We start from the raw sequence: 17,780 nt of genomic DNA, 5'->3' as shown, positions 1-17,780 counted from the left end.
AGATCATCTATATGTTTTATAAACATCAACATCAAATCCATATCAATCCAAATGCCTGAGTATTTATATGCAGGAACACGTTCGATCTAATAAGTGAACATGTAGTTCATCTGAAACATTCTAACGAGAGTCTAAAAACAACATGTATTTAGTTTTGCCATTATTTAGCACAAGTTTTAAATCAGCAAGGGATTCCTGCGTAGCTAAATATTTTGACACAACCTGATCAACAGTCAGGGCAATAGCATACATCGTAGTATCATCTGCATATACTAGACAAATATTTAAAAGATTGGACCAATAGTGTCTATGTAAATAGTGAAGAGAACAGGTCCCAACATCGACCCCTGTGGTACACCTTTATGTACTTCTCGACATTCAGACTTAACCCCATTAATCACAATGGCCTGAGTTCCGTCACTGAGATGAATCATGAAACATGCATCAGAGCTCAGGCCCATCGAGGACAACTTATTCAATAAAATAGCATTATCAACAGTATCAAAAGCTTTTGACAGGTCCACAAACAAAGCAGCACATTTCATTTTTTAGTGCCTAAAGCATTGACAAGATCATTAACTACTGGAGTGTTTACTGTAGTAGTGATATGTCCAGGACTAAACCCTGATTGGATGTCCAGGTCTAAACCCTGATTGGATGTCCAGGCCTAAACCCTGATTGCATGTCCAGGCCTAAACCCTGATTGGATGTCCAGGCCTAAACCCCGATTGGATGTCCAGGCCTAAACCCTGATTGGATATCCAGGACTAAACCCTGATTGGATGTCCAGGTCTAAACCCTGATTGGATGTCCAGGCCTAAATCCTGATTGATATCCAGGACTAAACCCTGATTGGATGTCCAGGCCTAAACCCTGATTGGATGTCCAGGTCTAAACCCTGATTGGATATCCAGTACTAAACCCTGATTGGTTTACATTCAAAATACATTTCTCAGATAAAAAAGAGCAAAGTTGTACATTTACCAATGATTCTAGTCTTACCTAGACCAGGAAGCCTTGAAATGGGGGCGATAATGATTACGATCACTACTATCCCCCTTATGGAGAGGCAGCACAAGAGATGGCTTCCATACAATGTTAAATACAAATGGTGGGTTATTGAGCCAACAACTTAGCACAAGGCTCTTGCAGAGTATGTTGTGATGCCTTGTCACTGAAGAAACTAGGTATACTGGTCCTAGATCTGTTTGTGCTGTCTTTCCAACTCTTGTGGTCCAACCGGGGAACAGTGGGTTAACTGCCTTGTTCAGGGGCAGAACAACAGAGTTTTACCTGGTCAGCTCAGGGATTCAATCTTGCAACTTTCTGGTTACTAATGCATCACTCTAACAACTAGGCTACCTGCTGCCCCACTTTGTTCCACCAATGTCTGTGAGGGAGGTCATGTTTGGTTTCCCACAGAACTACAGAGATAATACTGCAGGATAAGGCCATTCCTTTTGGCAGTTCCTCTCGTGATCACTCCTCCTGCTTTATCCAGGAGACCAACTCAGGTAAGCGAGGTGTGTGGGTGTACGAGATTGGGACTTCCCCTTACTTCACCAGCGTGGCCCCAGGAGAGGTGACAGACCTGCCCCCAGAGTCAAGGGTCTCAGAGGAGGCTACCTCAAAGAGGTATCCTGGAGGAGGACAACAAGTGACGTATCCTCCCTACGAACCGGAGGAGGAGGTGTATCGCAAGGAGCAGCCTCACCAGGGACCTCACCACGGGGGCCAGTTCACAGTCCACACGGTCCAGTACCAGCCTCAGGTGGTGGTAGTAGATGATGGAGACATCAATGTGGATGGTAGGTTCACATTGTATGGTAGCAAGGGAAAAATAACTTTACTTTGAATTCTAGAAATGTATTTTAAATTCTAGAACTGTGTTTTAAATTCTGAAACTTTTAAAATGTAGAACGCCTTTATTCTAGATTATAATTATTTTTGAATTCTAAAACTTTGTTTGAAATGCAAGAACACTGCAACCAGGTCCTTTTAATGTTTGATGTGCTAACCTTACCATGACCCGACCAGGTCCTTCTGATGTTTGATGTGCTAACCTTACTGTCGTCTTCTCGTTTACAGTGTTCTCCTACAACTCTGAGACATGTGCCAACAACAGAAATAAGTGTTCCACCTTCGCCGACTGTAAAGATTACGCCAGCGGTTACTGTTGTCACTGCCGGCCCGGCTACTACGGCAACGGAATACAGTGTGTGTCGGAGGGTAAGTCCCCAATTTTCATAACTCCATAGCTACTTATTTTTCTACTTTTCGAACCAAAACTAAATTTATCACTCAGCAAATGATCAAGTTGAATATCTATCAGGTGTGGCAACGATCATGATTGTGGCAACGATCATGATTGTGGCAACTCATTGCTAGCTTGTCAATTAAATGTTAACTAGCCAGTCATTTCAGATAACGTTAGCTAGCTACAAAAATGACAAAGTCGACCTCGGTCTATCAGAAAACCGCGTACACAGAGCGACTCTTCCCAGATATGTTGCTGTTTTGTCTAGGGGAAGCCACAGTGGATACGTAACATCTGTGACAATAGACAGTAATCTTCTTCTTCTTCGTTTTATCAGGTAAGCCCCAGAGGATGAACGGCAAGGTGAATGGCAGGGTGTACGTGGGCAACTCTCCGTCTCCCGTCGAGTTCAACAGCAACGACCTGCACTCGTACGTGGTAGCCAATGACGGGCGAGCATACGTGGCCATCAGCACCATCCCTGCCAGGCTAGGCCCCTCCCTCCAGCCCCTGTCAGCCCTGGGAGCAGTCATCGGATGGGCCTTCGCCCTGGAGCAGCCTGGATACAAGAACGGATTCAGCATCATCGGTGAACCACGTCTACCTTGGCGAATTGTCCTATAATGTTGTGCTCTTGAGTAATAAGGTTTTCAAACCTCTCCTCGAGGGATCCCCAGACATTTCACATTTAACAACGTTGTTGTAACGAACTCACCTGATTCACCAAGGGCTTCATGATTAGTTGACAAGCTGAAGGTCAGACTGTACATTACAATAAGAACTTCCTGGCCTTTTACACAGTGTTCTTACTTGTCATTGTATTTCATATACAGGAAGCCTGGGGTTTCTAGTCTTGACGTGATTCACAGCTGCTGGGTTATGCTGCAGCTGCAATACCACTTAGTCAGGCCAGGCGCACACACACACACACACACACACACACACACACACACACACACACACACACACACACACACACACACACACACACACAGGAAACGGCCAGCTGTCTTCTAGATATCTCCCACCACATTCTCCTCACATTACCTCAGAGCAGAGAGTGTTAGAGACGGAGGACAAGAGGACCAATGTTTAGTCCAGTCCAGGCCAGGCATGTTTGCCTTAACCCTGACCTCTCGCTGTGTGTGTGTGTGTTTGTGTGCGTGCGTGTGTCAGAACAGGACTCTCTGGAAAACGGTGGCAATTGTTGCTGTTACTGAGTGGACTATGCTGGCAATGTAAATCAATGAAATAAAAATGTCTCCTCTCCAGGTGGTGAGTTTACGTGTCAGGCTGAGGTGACCTTCCTACCAGCCCAGGAGAAGCTGACCATCAAACAGGTGTTCAGTGGGATAGATGAGCATGATCACCTGGTGGTCAGTACCACTCTGGAGGGACGTGTCCCCCGAAATCCTCAGAGGATCCACTGTCCAGATAGAACCCTACTCTGAGATCTACCAGTACAGCTCAAACCGTAAGTTATTTAACCTCTAACCCCTAACCCATAACCCCTAACCCTCCCAGTACAGCTCCAACCGTAAGTTCTTTAACCTCTAACCTCTAACCCCTAACCTCTAACCCCTCCCAGTACAGCTCCAACCGTAAGTTCTTTAACCTCTAACCCATAACCTCTAACCCTAACCCTCCCAATACAGCTCCAAAAAGGATTATAAACAGGATTCTAAAGGATTCTAACAGGCTCTAAACATAGAAGTAGATATCTATTCATAGGTTTCACCTCCGTCACTCGGTCCCGTCTGCCATTGTTATGCACGTTCTCAAGCCGTCCTCTTCCGGCGGTGCCATAGTGGTGCCCTACAGTGGTGATGAACTCAGTCATTCTGGACAGAGGCTAACTACTGTTTAGTCTAAATTACACTATAGTGCCTGGAAATACCAGTATATTGATAAAGTAATCAAATATTTAATAGGAAACTACTTTGCCAGCCGTATCATATTGTAAAATAGACTTTAGACAGATGGCAATGTTGTCATTAGCTAGCAAAGTTCGTAAAAATGACTAGCAATGATAACGTCAGCTAGTTTAAAATCCGAGGGCCTCCTTAATTTTAGCTAGCTAGCTAACGTTATACTGCATCTACATTTACATTTAATTTAAGTGATTTAGCAGACGCTCTTATCCAGAGCGACTTACAAATTGGTGCCTTATGACCTTATGACATCCAGTGGATCTAAATCTTATTGGATCTAAAGTCAATCTGGTGACATCACCTAATCTTAGCTAGCTAGCTAACATTATACTGCATCTAAAGTCAATCTGGTGACATCACCTTAATCTTAGCTAGCTAGCTAACATTATACTGCATCTAAAGTCAATCTGGTGACATCACCTTAATCTTAGCTAGCTAGCTAACATTATACTGCATCTAAAGTCAATCTGGTGACATCACCTTAATCTTAGCTAGCTAGCTAACATTATACTGCATCTAAAGTCAATCTGGTGACATCACCTTAATCTTAGCTAGCTAGCTAACGTTATACTGCATCTAAAGTCAATCTGGTGACATCACCTTAATCTTAGCTAGCTAGCTAACGTTATACTGCATCTAAAGTCAATCTGGTGACATCACCTTAATCTTAGCTAGCTAGCTAACATTATACTGCATCTAAAGTCAATCTGGTGACATCACACCTTAATCTTAGCTAGCTAGCTAACATTATACTGCATCTAAAGTCAATCTGGTGACATCACACCTTAATCTTAGCTAGCTAGCTAACATTATACTGCATCTAAAGTCAATCTGGTGACATCACCTTAATCTTAGCTAGCTAGCTAACATTATACTGCATCTAAAGTCAATCTGGTGACATCACACCTTAATCTTAGCTAGCTAGCTAACGTTATACTGCATCTAAAGTCAATCTGGTGACATCACCTTAATCTTAGCATCTAGCAATAGCTAACGTTATACTGCATCTAAAGTCAATCTGGTGACATCACCTTAATCTTAGCTAGCTAGCTAACATTATACTGCATCTAAAGTCAATCTGGTGACATCACCTTAATCTTAGCTAGCTAGCTAACGTTATACTGCATCTAAAGTCAATCTGGTGACATCACCTTAATCTTAGCTAGCTAGCTAACGTTATACTGCATCTAAAGTCAATCTGGTGACATCACCTTAATCTTAGCTAGCTAGCTAACATTATACTGCATCTAAAGTCAATCTGGTGACATCACACCTTAATCTTAGCTAGCTAGCTAACGTTATACTGCATCTAAAGTCAATCTGGTGACATCACAATTATGACGAAAAGTCTCCTCCTGAATGTCATTGTATTTCCAAGCAGTTTTGATGAAATCTTCATCAGCGCTCATTGACGATGTGTTGAGTAGAATGGCATTAGTCCAAAACTAACGTTCAAAACAATAATGTGAGGAAACATGCAACCCATGAATAGGCTCAGTGCTGTGTTTATGTTACTGTGTCTGTCCCATCAAGGATCATGTTGTGTGTCTCCTGATCTCAGCCTGGTGTCTCTTTCCTCCTGTAGTGATCACGTCTCCTGATCTCAGCCTGCTGTCTCCCTCCTCCTGTAGTGATCACATCTTCCTCTGAGTCTGGTGTCTCTCCTCCTGTAGTGATCACATCTTCCTCTGAGCCTGGTGTCTCTCTCCTCCTGTAGTGATCACATCTTCCTCTGAGTCTGGTGTCTCTCTCCTCCCTGTAGTGATCACATCTTCCTCTGAGCCTGGTGTCTCTCTCCTCCTGTAGTGATCACGTCTTCCTCTGAGCCTGGTATCTCTCTCCTCCTGTAGTGATCACATCTTCCTCTGAGCCTGGTGTCTCCCTCCTCCTGTAGTGATCACATCTTCCTCTGAGCCTGGTGTCTCCCTCCTCCTGTAGTGATCACGTCTTCCTCTGAGCCTGGTGTCTCTCTCCTCCTGTAGTGATCACATCTTCCTCTGAGCCTGGTGTCTCCTCCTCCTGTAGTGATCACAACTTCCTCTGAGCCTGGTGTCTCTCCTCCTGTAGTGATCACGTCTTCCTCTGAGCCTGGTGTCTCTCTGCTCCTGTAGTGATCACATCTTCCTCTGAGCCTGGTGTCTCTCTCCTCCTGTAGTGATCACATCTTCCTCTCAGCCTGGTGTCTCTCTCCTCCTGTAGTGATCACGTCTTCCTCTGAGCCTGGTGTCTCTCTCCTCCTGTAGTGATCACATCTTCCTCTGAGCCTGGTGTCTCTCTCCTCCTGTAGTGATCACATCTTCCTCTGAGCCTGGTGTCTCTCTCCTCCTGTAGTGATCACATCTTCCTCTGAGCCTGGTGTCTCTCCTCCTGTAGTGATCACATCTTCCTCTGAGCCTGGTGTCTCCTCCTCCTGTAGTGATCACATCTTCCTCTGAGCCTGGTGTCTCTCCTCCTGTAGTGATCACGTCTTCCTCTGAGCCTGGTGTCTCTCTCCTCCTGTAGTGATCACATCTTCCTCTGAGCCTGGTGTCTCCCTCCTCCTGTAGTGATCACATCTTCCTCTGAGCCTGGTCTCTCTCTCCTCCTGTAGTGATCACGTCTTCCTCTGAGCCTGGTGTCTCTCTCCTCCTGTAGTGATCACGTCTTCCTCTGAGCCTGGTATCTCTCTCCTCCTGTAGTGATCACATCTTCCTCTGAGCCTGGTGTCTCTTTCCTCCTGTAGTGATCACATCTTCCTCTGAGCCTGGTGTCTCTCCTCCTGTAGTGATCACGTCTTCCTCTGAGCCTGGTGTCTCTCTCCTCCTGTAGTGATCACATCTTCCTCTGAGCCTGGTGTCTCCCTCCTCCTGTAGTGATCACATCTTCCTCTGAGCCTGGTGTCCCTCCTCCTGTAGTGATCACGTCTTCCTCTGAGCCTGGTGTGTCTCTCCTCCTGTAGTGATCACATCTTCCTCTGAGCCTGGTGTCTCTCTCCTCCTGTAGTGATCACGTCTTCCTCTGAGCCTGGTGTCTCTTTCCTCCTGTAGTGATCACATCTTCCTCTGAGCCTGGTGTCTCTCTCCTCCTGTAGTGATCACATCTTCCTCTGGATCTGGTGTCTCTCTCCTCCTGTAGTGACCACGTCTTCCTCTGAGCCTGGTGTCTCTTTCCTCCTGTAGTGATCACGTCTTCCTCTGAGCCTGGTGTCTCTCTCCTCCTGTAGTGATCACGTCTTCCTCTGAGCCTGGTGTCTCTCTCCTCCTGTAGTGATCACATCTTCCTCTGAGCCTGGTGTCTCTCTCCTCCTGTAGTGATCACATCTTCCTCTGAGCCTGGTGTCTCTCTCCTCCTGTAGTGATCACATCTTCCTCTGAGCCTGGTGTCTCTCCTCCTGTAGTGATCACATCTTCCTCTGAGCCTGGTGTCTCCCTCCTCCTGTAGTGATCACATCTTCCTCTGAGCCTGGTGTCTCTCCTCCTGTAGTGATCACATCTTCCTCTGAGCCTGGTGTCTCTCTCCTCCTGTAGTGATCACGTCTTCCTCTGAACCTGGTGTCTCTCTCCTCCTGTAGTGATCACATCTTCCTCTGAGCCTGGTGTCTCTCCTCCTGTAGTGATCACGTCTTCCTCTGAACCTGGTGTCTCTCTCCTCCTGTAGTGATCACATCTTCCTCTGAGCCTGGTGTCTCCTCCTCCTGTAGTGATCACATCTTCCTCTGAGCCTGGTGTCTCCCTCCTCCTGTAGTGACCACGTCTTCCTCTGAGTATGGTGTCTCTCCTCCTGTAGTGATCACATCTTCCTCTGAGCCTGGTGTCTCTCTCCTCCTGTAGTGATCACGTCTTCCTCTACAAGGGACTACACTGTGAGTCTGGATGATGGCTCTGCTGGAGACCAGGACTTACCAGTGGAGACAGACCATCACCTTCCAGAGCTGTCCAAATGACGAGGCTGCAAGGGCCGTGCTGCCCACACAGGTACACACTAATCAATCAATCAATCAATCAATCAATCAATCAATCAATCAATCATACGAGTAATCATACTAGTAACCAAATGCATCAATAAACAAATGCAAATGCATGTAACCGAATACATTAATACAGTATGTCTTCTACAGATGCTGAGTGTGGACCAGGTGTTTGTGATGTACGACTCCAACAACGAGCTGATCCGATACGCCATGAGCAACAAAATCGGCGATGTCAACGGTGAGGTCACTTCCCGTCTGAGGTTATTGTTGTCTCTCTGATTGGTCTGATTTCCCTTCCTTCCTTCTTCCTGTTTAGACTGATGTAAATTCCTCCTCCCTAATTGATACGTCTTTCTGTTGGTCTTCTTTTGTATTATTTGTAGATGGTTCAAGTAGTAGTCGTTTCCTGTTCCTGTTTGAGACAGATCTTCCTAATCGAGAGCCTTCCAATTTTGTCGATGGTCTCTGGTAGTGCCAGTTTTGGAGTAGCAACAATCACCTACAATATAATATGAAACATTGTCTAAATGTGTGATAACCTAGTTCTTAACTACATTGATAATGGGATATTAAACCAGCACTTCCCAAACACGGTCCTAATCATATTTTGCCCTATCACTACACAGCTGATTTAAATAATCAATGTGCCCCCATTGGGGTCCCCAGGACCGAGTTTGGGAAACGCTGTATTAAACTGTACTGGCTGTGTTTCTGCCCAGGAGGCCAGCAGGAAGTGGAGAATGCTGTATTTAAACTGTACTGGCTGTGTTTCTGTCCAGGAGGCCAGCAGGAAGTGGCGAATGCTGTATTTAAACTGTACTGGCTGTGTTTCTGTCCAGGAGCCCAGCAGGAAGTGGAGAATGCTGTATTTAAACTGTACTGGCTGTGTTTCTGTCCAGGAGGCCAGCAGGAAGTGGCGAATGCTGTATTTAAACTGTACTGGCTGTGTTTCTGTCCAGGAGGCCAGCAGGAAGTGGCGAATGCTGTATTTAAACTGTACTGGCTGTGTTTCTGTCCAGGAGGCCAGCAGGAAGTGGCGAATGCTGTATTTAAACTGTACTGGCTGTGTTTCTGTCCAGGAGGCCAGCAGGAAGTGGAGAATGCTGTATTTAAACTGTACTGGCTGTGTTTCTGTCCAGGAGGCCAGCAGGAAGTGGAGAATGCTGTATTTAAACTGTACTGGCTGTGTTTCTGTCCAGGAGGCCAGCAGGAAGTGGAGAATGCTGTATTTAAACTGTACTGGCTGTGTTTCTGTCCAGGAGCCCAGCAGGAAGTGGAGAATGCTGTATTTAAACTGTACTGGCTGTGTTTCAGGAGGCCAGCAGGAAGTGGAGAATGCTGTATTTAAACTGTACTGGCTGTGTTTCTGTCCAGGAGGCCAGCAGGAAGTGGAGAATGCTGTATTTAAACTGTACTGGCTGTGTTTCTGTCCAGGAGGCCAGCAGGAAGTGGAGAATGCTGTATTTAAACTGTACTGGCTGTGTTTCTGTCCAGGAGGCCAGCAGGAAGTGGAGAATGCTGTATTTAAACTGTACTGGCTGTGTTTCTGTCCAGGAGGCCAGCAGGAAGTGGAGAATGCTGTATTTAAACTGTACTGGCTGTGTTTCTGTCCAGGAGGCCAGCAGGAAGTGGAGAATGCTGTATTTAAACTGTACTGGCTGTGTTTCTGTCCAGGAGGCCAGCAGGAAGTGGAGAATGCTGTATTTAAACTGTACTGGCTGTGTTTCTGTCCAGGAGGCCAGCAGGAAGTGGAGAATGCTGTATTTAAACTGTACTGGCTGTGTTTCTGTCCAGGAGGCCAGCAGGAAGTGGAGAATGCTGTATTTAAACTGTACTGGCTGTGTTTCTGTCCAGGAGGCCAGCAGGAAGTGGAGAATGCTGTATTTAAACTGTACTGGCTGTGTTTCTGTCCAGGAGGCCAGCAGGAAGTGGAGAATGCTGTATTTAAACTGTACTGGCTGTGTTTCTGTCCAGGAGGCCAGCAGGAAGTGGAGAATGCTGTATTTAAACTGTACTGGCTGTGTTTCTGTCCAGGAGGCCAGCAGGAAGTGGAGAATGCTGTATTTAAACTGTACTGGCTGTGTTTCTGTCCAGGAGGCCAGCAGAAAGAGGAGAATGCTGTATTTAAACTGGGAGACACGGCTGTGTTTCTGTCCAGGAGGCCAGCAGGAACACAGAATGCTGTATTTAAACTGTACTGCTGGTTTCTGTCCAGGAGGCCAGCGGAAGTGGAGAATGTTATTTAAACTGTCTGGCTGTACTTCTAATACACAGAGGCCAGCAGAACAAGGAGAATTCCTGTTTACTGGGAGACACGAAGCTCTAGTCAGTATCGGTGTCTAAATGAAGCCTAGTCAACAGGGTCTAACACAGTGAACCTGCCAGTGTGCTGCTGGCTTCACTGGAGACGGGCGCTCTTGTTACGGTAAATGTTATGGAGATGTGAGGAACGTCTGGTCAGTACTTTGCATAATACACAGAGAGCTGATCAGAACAATCATGCATTAGTCATCTTAGGTGTCCTCAATGAAGCTCTAGTCAGTATCTTTACTGTGCTGTGCTCTGTATGAAGCTGTACTGTGCTGTATCTTTACTGTGCTGTACTCTGTATGTGCTGTAGTCAGTATCTTTTGGTGTCTAAATGAAGCTCCAGTCTGTATTCTGATGTGCTCTGTACTATATTCTAGTCAGTATCTTTTGGTGGCTAAATGAACTCTAGTCAGTATTCTGTACTGTGCTGTACTGTACATCTGATGCTCTGTACATATTCTTTACTGTGTGGCCCTGGTTGAGAGCCCATCTGTCAGTAATCTGTTCCTTCTACTGTCTGACTCTAGACCAAACATCTCATAGGTTGATTAAATGAACTCTAGTCAGTATCTTTTGGTGGGCTAAATTCAGAGTCTAGTCAGTATGATTTTGGGAAGGCTAAATTCAAGCTGTACTCAGTATCTTTTTGGTGTACTAAAATGAAGCTTAGTCAATGTATTTGTCTTTTTGCTGTTGGGAAAGTGAAGCTCTGGGAGTCAGTATAGTTTTAGGATGGCTAAATGAAGTGCTCTAGCACAGATCTTTTGAGGACTAAATGAAGTCTCATAGACAGTATCTTTTGTGTTCTAAAGACCTTAGTCAGTATCAGTTTTGGGACGGGGAAATGGAAGTGCTCTTAGTCACAGAATCAGGATGCTTGTCAGAACAGGAAGCTCTAGTCACATTTAGCAATTAGGTGATGTCTAAATGAAGCTCCAGAACAGTGAACTTCCTTGGTGTCTAGAACACTCTAGTGAACTACAGTCCCTCTGCTGTCTAAACACTAGTGAACTACAGTCCCTCTGGTCCAGAACACTAGTGAACTGACAGTCCCTCTAGTCCAGAACACTAGTGAACTACAGTCCCTCTGCTGTCCAGAAGCACTAGTGAGTATCCCTCTGCTGTCCAAATAGAACTACAGTCCTCTGTATCCAGAACACTAAACTACAGTCCTCTGCTGTCAGAACACTAGTGAACTACAGTCCCTCTGCTGGAACACTAGTGAAAAACATCCCTCTGCTCCAGAACATCTAGTGAACTACAGTCCCTCTGCTGTCAGATACTGTCCAGGTATGCTGTGAACTACAGTCCTCTGCTGTCCAGAACACTAGTGAACTACAGTCCTCTGTGTCCAGAACACTAGTGAACTACAGTCCTCTGCTGTCCAGAACACTGTACTCTGTACTCTGCTGTCCAGAACACTGTGAACTACAGTCCTCTGCTGTCCAGAACACTAGTGAACTACAGTCCCTCTGCTGTCCAGAACACTAGTGAACTACAGTCCCTCTGCTGTCCAGAACACTGTGAACTACAGTCCCTCTGCTGTCCAGAACACTAGTGAACTACAGTCCCTCTGCTACCAGAACACTGTGAACTACAGTCCCTCTGCTGTCCAGAACACTAGTGAACTACAGTCCCTCTGCTGTCCAGAACACTAGTGAACTGTCCTCTGCTGTACTGTGAACACTAGTGAACTCAGTCCCTCTGCTGTCCAGATACTGTGAACACTGTGAACTACAGTCCCTCTGCTGTCTGTGAACTACAGTCCTGTACTGTCCAGAACACTGTGAAAGTCCTCTGCTGTCCAGAACACTAGTGAACTACAGTCCTCTGTACTGATTCTGTACTGCGTTGTACACTAGTGAACTACTGTCCCTGGTTGAACTAGTCCTCTGCTGTCAGAACACTAGTGAACTAAGTCCTCTGTGTCCAGAACACTGTCTGAACTACAGTCCCTCTGCTGTCCAGAACACTAATGAACTACAGTCCCTCTGATCCAGAACACTAGGAACTACATTTCTGCTGTCCAGAACACTAGTGAACTACAGTCCCTCTGCTTCCAGAACACTAGTGAACTCAGGGCCCTCTTGTCCAGAACACTAGTGAACTACAGTCCTCTGCTACCAGAAACTAGTGAACTACAGTCCCTCTGCTGTCCAGAACACTAGTGAACTTCATTTCCCTCTGCTTGGGTTAGAACACTAGTGAACTTGTCCCTCTGCTGTCCAGAACACTCTTGAACTACATTGGGAGGCACTAGTGAACAGTCCTTAGAACACTAGGAACTAAGTCCCTCTGCTGTCCAGAACACTGAGGAACTACTCCCTCTGCTGTCCACATAGACAGGAGTTCTGCTTTGTCTTGGGAACTAGGCTTGGGGAGAACACTAGTGAACTACAGTCCCTTGGGACGAGGAAAAGGAAGTGCTCTGCTGTCAGAACACTAGTGAACTACAGGATCTCCTCTGTGTCAGACACAGGAAACATTGTCCCTCTGCTAAACACATTTGAACTACAGTCCCTCTGCTGTCCAGAACACTAGTCTGAACTCAGTCCCTCTGCTGTCCAGAACAAGTGAACTACAGTCCCTCTGCTGTCCAGAACACTAGTGAACTACAGTCCCTCTGCTGTCCAGAACACTAGTGAACTACAGTCCCTCTGCTGTCCAGAACACTAGTGAACTACAGTCCCTCTGCTGTCCAGAACACTAGTGAACTACAGTCCCTCTGCTGTCCAGAACACTAGTGAACTACAGTCCCTCTGCTGTCCAGAACACTAGTGAACTACAGTCCCTCTGCTGTCCAGAACACTAGTGAACTACAGTCCCTCTGCTGTCCAGAACACTAGTGAACTACAGTCCCTCTGCTGTCCAGAACACTAGTGAACTACAGTCCCTCTGCTGTCCAGAACACTAGTGAACTACAGTCCCTCTGCTGTCCAGAACACTAGTGAACTACAGTCCCTCTGCTGTCCAGAACACTAGTGAACTACAGTCCCTCTGCTGTCCAGAACACTAGTGAACTACAGTCCCTCTGCTGTCCAGAACACTAGTGAACTACAGTCCCTCTGCTGTCCAGAACACTAGTGAACTACAGTCCTCTGCTGTCCAGAACACTAGTGAACTACAGTCCCTCTGCTGTCCAGAACACTAGTGAACTACAGTCCCTCTGCTGTCCAGAACACTAGTGAACTACAGTCCCTCTGCTGTCCAGAACACTAGTGAACTACAGTCCTCTGCTGTCCAGAACACTAGTGAACTACAGTCCCTCTGCTGTCCAGAACACTAGTGAACTACAGTCCCTCTGCTGTCCAGAACACTAGTGAACTACAGTCCCTCTGCTGTCCAGAACACTAGTGAACTACAGTCCCTCTGCTGTCCAGAACACTAGTGAACTACAGTCCTCTGCTGTCCAGAACACTAGTGAACTACAGTCCCTCTGCTGTCCAGAACACTAGTGAACTACAGTCCCTCTGCTGTCCAGAACACTAGTGAACTACAGTCCCTCTGCTGTCCAGAACACTAGTGAACTACAGTCCCTCTGCTGTCCAGAACACTAGTGAACTACAGTCCCTCTGCTGTCCAGAACACTAGTGAACTACAGTCCCTCTGCTGTCCAGAACACTAGTGAACTACAGTCCCTCTGCTGTCCAGAACACTAGTGAACTACAGTCCCTCTGCTGTCCAGAACACTAGTGAACTACAGTCCCTCTGCTGTCCAGAACACTAGTGAACTACAGTCCCTCTGCTGTCCAGAACACTAGTGAACTACAGTCCCTCTGCTGTCCAGAACACTAGTGAACTACAGTCCCTCTGCTGTCCAGAACACTAGTGAACTACAGTCCCTCTGCTGTCCAGAACACTAGTGAACTACAGTCCCTCTGCTGTCCAGAACACTAGTGAACTACAGTCCCTCTGCTGTCCAGAACACTAGTGAACTACAGTCCCTCTGCTGTCCAGAACACTAGTGAACTACAGTCCCTCTGCTGTCCAGAACACTAGTGAACTACAGTCCCTCTGCTGTCCAGAACACTAGTGAACTACAGTCCCTCTGCTGTCCAGAACACTAGTGAACTACAGTCCCTCTGCTGTCCAGAACACTAGTGAACTACAGTCCCTCTGCTGTCCAGAACACTAGTGAACTACAGTCCCTCTGCTGTCCAGAACACTAGTGAACTACAGTCCCTCTGCTGTCCAGAACACTAGTGAACTACAGTCCCTCTGCTGTCCAGAACACTAGTGAACTACAGTCCCTCTGCTGTCCAGAACACTAGTGAACTACAGTCCCTCTGCTGTCCAGAACACTAGTGAACTACAGTCCTCTGCTGTCCAGAACACTACAGTCCTCTGTGAACTACAGTCCCTCTGCTGTCCAGAACACTAGTGAACTACAGTCCCTCTGCTGTCCAGAACACTAGTGAACTACAGTCCTCTGCTGTCCAGAACACTAGTGAACTACAGTCCCTCTGCTGTCCAGAACACTAGTGAACTACAGTCCCTCTGCTGTCCAGAACACTAGTGAACTACAGTCCCTCTGCTGTCCAGAACACTAGTGAACTACAGTCCTCTGCTGTCCAGAACACTAGTGAACTACAGTCCCTCTGCTGTCCAGAACACTAGTGAACTACAGTCCCTCTGCTGTCCAGAACACTAGTGAACTACAGTCCCTCTGCTGTCCAGAACACCAGTGAACTACAGTCCCTCTGCTGTCCAGAACACTAGTGAACTACAGTCCCTCTGCTGTCCAGAACACTAGTGAACTACAGTCCCTCTGCTGTCCAGAACACTAGTGAACTACAGTCCCTCTGCTGTCCAGAACACTAGTGAACTACAGTCCCTCTGCTGTCCAGAACACTAGTGAACTACAGTCCCTCTGCTGTCCAGAACACTAGTGAACTACAGTCCCTCTGCTGTCCAGAACACTAGTGAACTACAGTCCCTCTGCTGTCCAGAACACTAGTGAACTACAGTCCCTCTGCTGTCCAGAACACTAGTGAACTACAGTCCCTCTGCTGTCCAGAACACTAGTGAACTACAGTCCTCTGCTGTCCAGAACACTAGTGAACTACAGTCCTCTGCTGTCCAGAACACAGTCCTCTGCTGTCCAGTGAACACTACAGTCCCTCTGCTGTCCAGAACACTAGTGAACTACAGTCCCTCTGCTGTCCAGAACACTAGTGAACTACAGTCCCTCTGCTGTCCAGAACACTAGTGAACTACAGTCCCTCTGCTGTCCAGAACACTAGTGAACTACAGTCCCTCTGCTGTCCAGAACACTAGTGAACTACAGTCCTCTGCTGTCCAGAACACTAGTGAACTACAGTCCCTCTGCTGTCCAGAACACTAGTGAACTACAGTCCCTCTGCTGTCCAGAACACTAGTGAACTACAGTCCCTCTGCTGTCCAGAACACTAGTGAACTACAGTCCCTCTGCTGTCCAGAACACTAGTGAACTACAGTCCCTCTGCTGTCCAGAACACTAGTGAACTACAGTCCTCTGCTGTCCAGAACACTAGTGAACTACAGTCCCTCTGCTGTCCAGAACACTAGTGAACTACAGTCCCTCTGCTGTCCAGAACACTAGTGAACTACAGTCCCTCTGCTGTCCAGAACACTAGTGAACTACAGTCCCTCTGCTGTCCAGAACACTAGTGAACTACAGTCCCTCTGCTGTCCAGAACACTAGTGAACTACAGTCCCTCTGCTGTCCAGAACACTAGTGAACTACAGTCCCTCTGCTGTCCAGAACACTAGTGAACTACAGTCCTCTGCTGTCCAGAACACTAGTGAACTACAGTCCCTCTGCTGTCCAGAACACTAGTGAACTACAGTCCCTCTGCTGTCCAGAACACTAGTGAACTACAGTCCCTCTGCTGTCCAGAACACTAGTGAACTACAGTCCCTCTGCTGTCCAGAACACTAGTGAACTACAGTCCCTCTGCTGTCCAGAACACTAGTGAACTACAGTCCCTCTGCTGTCCAGAACACTAGTGAACTACAGTCCCTCTGCTGTCCAGAACACTAGTGAACTACAGTCCCTCTGCTGTCCAGAACACTAGTGAACTACAGTCCCTCTGCTGTCCAGAACACTAGTGAACTACAGTCCCTCTGCTGTCCAGAACACTAGTGAACTACAGTCCCTCTGCTGTCCAGAACACTAGTGAACTACAGTCCCTCTGCTGTCCAGAACACTAGTGAACTACAGTCCCTCTGCTGTCCAGAACACTAGTGAACTACAGTCCCTCTGCTGTCCAGAACACTAGTGAACTACAGTCCCTCTGCTGTCCAGAACACTAGTGAACTACAGTCCCTCTGCTGTCCAGAACACTAGTGAACTACAGTCCCTCTGCTGTCCAGAACACTAGTGAACTACAGTCCAGAACACTAGTGAACTACAGTCCCTCTGCTGTCCAGAACACTAGTGAACTACAGTCCCTCTGCTGTCCAGAACACTAGTGAACTACAGTCCCTCTGCTGTCCAGAACACTAGTGAACTACAGTCCCTCTGTCCAGAACACTGTCCCTCTGCTGTCCAGAACACTAGTGAACTACAGTCCCTCTGCTGTCCAGAACACTAGTGAACTACAGTCCTCTGCTGTCCAGAACACTAGTGAACTACAGTCCCTCTGCTGTCCAGAACACTAGTGAACTACAGTCCCTCTGCTGTCCAGAACACTAGTGAACTACAGTCCCTCTGCTGTCCAGATACTGTCCAGAACACTAGTGAACTACAGTCCCTCTGCTGTCCAGAACACTAGTGAACTACAGTCCCTCTGCTGTCCAGAACACTAGTGAACTACAGTCCCTCTGCTGTCCAGAACACTAGTGAACTACAGTCCCTCTGCTATCCAGAACACTAGTGAACTACAGTCCCTCTGCTGTCCAGAACACTAGTGAACTACAGTCCCTCTGCTGTCCAGAACACTAGTGAACTACAGTCCCTCTGCTGTCCAGAACACTAGTGAACTACAGTCCCTCTGCTGTCCAGAACACTAGTGAACTACAGTCCCTCTGCTGTCCAGAACACTAGTGAACTACAGTCCCTCTGCTGTCCAGAACACTAGTGAACTACAGTCCTCTGCTGTCCAGAACACTAGTGAACTACAGTCCCTCTGCTGTCCAGAACACTAGTGAACTACAGTCCCTCTGCTATCCAGAACACTAGTGAACTACAGTCCCTCTGCTGTCCAGAACACTAGTGAACTACAGTCCCTCTGCTGTCCAGAACACTAGTGAACTACAGTCCTCTGCTATCCAGAACACTAGTGAACTACAGTCCCTCTGCTGTCCAGAACACTAGTGAACTACAGTCCCTCTGCTGTCCAGAACACTAGTG

At 47.0% G+C, this 17,780-nt stretch overlaps 1 protein-coding gene across 1 annotated transcript in view; it reads left to right on the top strand.

The window, feature by feature from the left end:
• LOC118379207 (nidogen-1-like) overlaps positions 1–17,780 on the top strand; it is a 167,622-nt gene that overhangs the window by 69,463 nt on the left and 80,379 nt on the right. The window contains 10 exon segments of the mRNA XM_052497069.1: positions 1,423–1,808; positions 2,089–2,229; positions 2,595–2,846; positions 3,530–3,675; positions 3,677–3,731; positions 7,998–8,053; positions 8,055–8,141; positions 8,285–8,375; positions 10,232–10,320; positions 10,523–10,562. Coding sequence (XP_052353029.1) covers positions 1,423–1,808; positions 2,089–2,229; positions 2,595–2,846; positions 3,530–3,675; positions 3,677–3,731; positions 7,998–8,053; positions 8,055–8,141; positions 8,285–8,375; positions 10,232–10,320; positions 10,523–10,562 — 1,343 coding nt within the window.

The sequence above is a fragment of the Oncorhynchus keta genome, chromosome 3, assembly GCF_023373465.1.
Source record: "Oncorhynchus keta strain PuntledgeMale-10-30-2019 chromosome 3, Oket_V2, whole genome shotgun sequence".
Lineage (NCBI taxonomy): Eukaryota > Metazoa > Chordata > Actinopteri > Salmoniformes > Salmonidae > Oncorhynchus > Oncorhynchus keta.
This window is presented reverse-complemented; position numbering and strand designations above follow the sequence as displayed.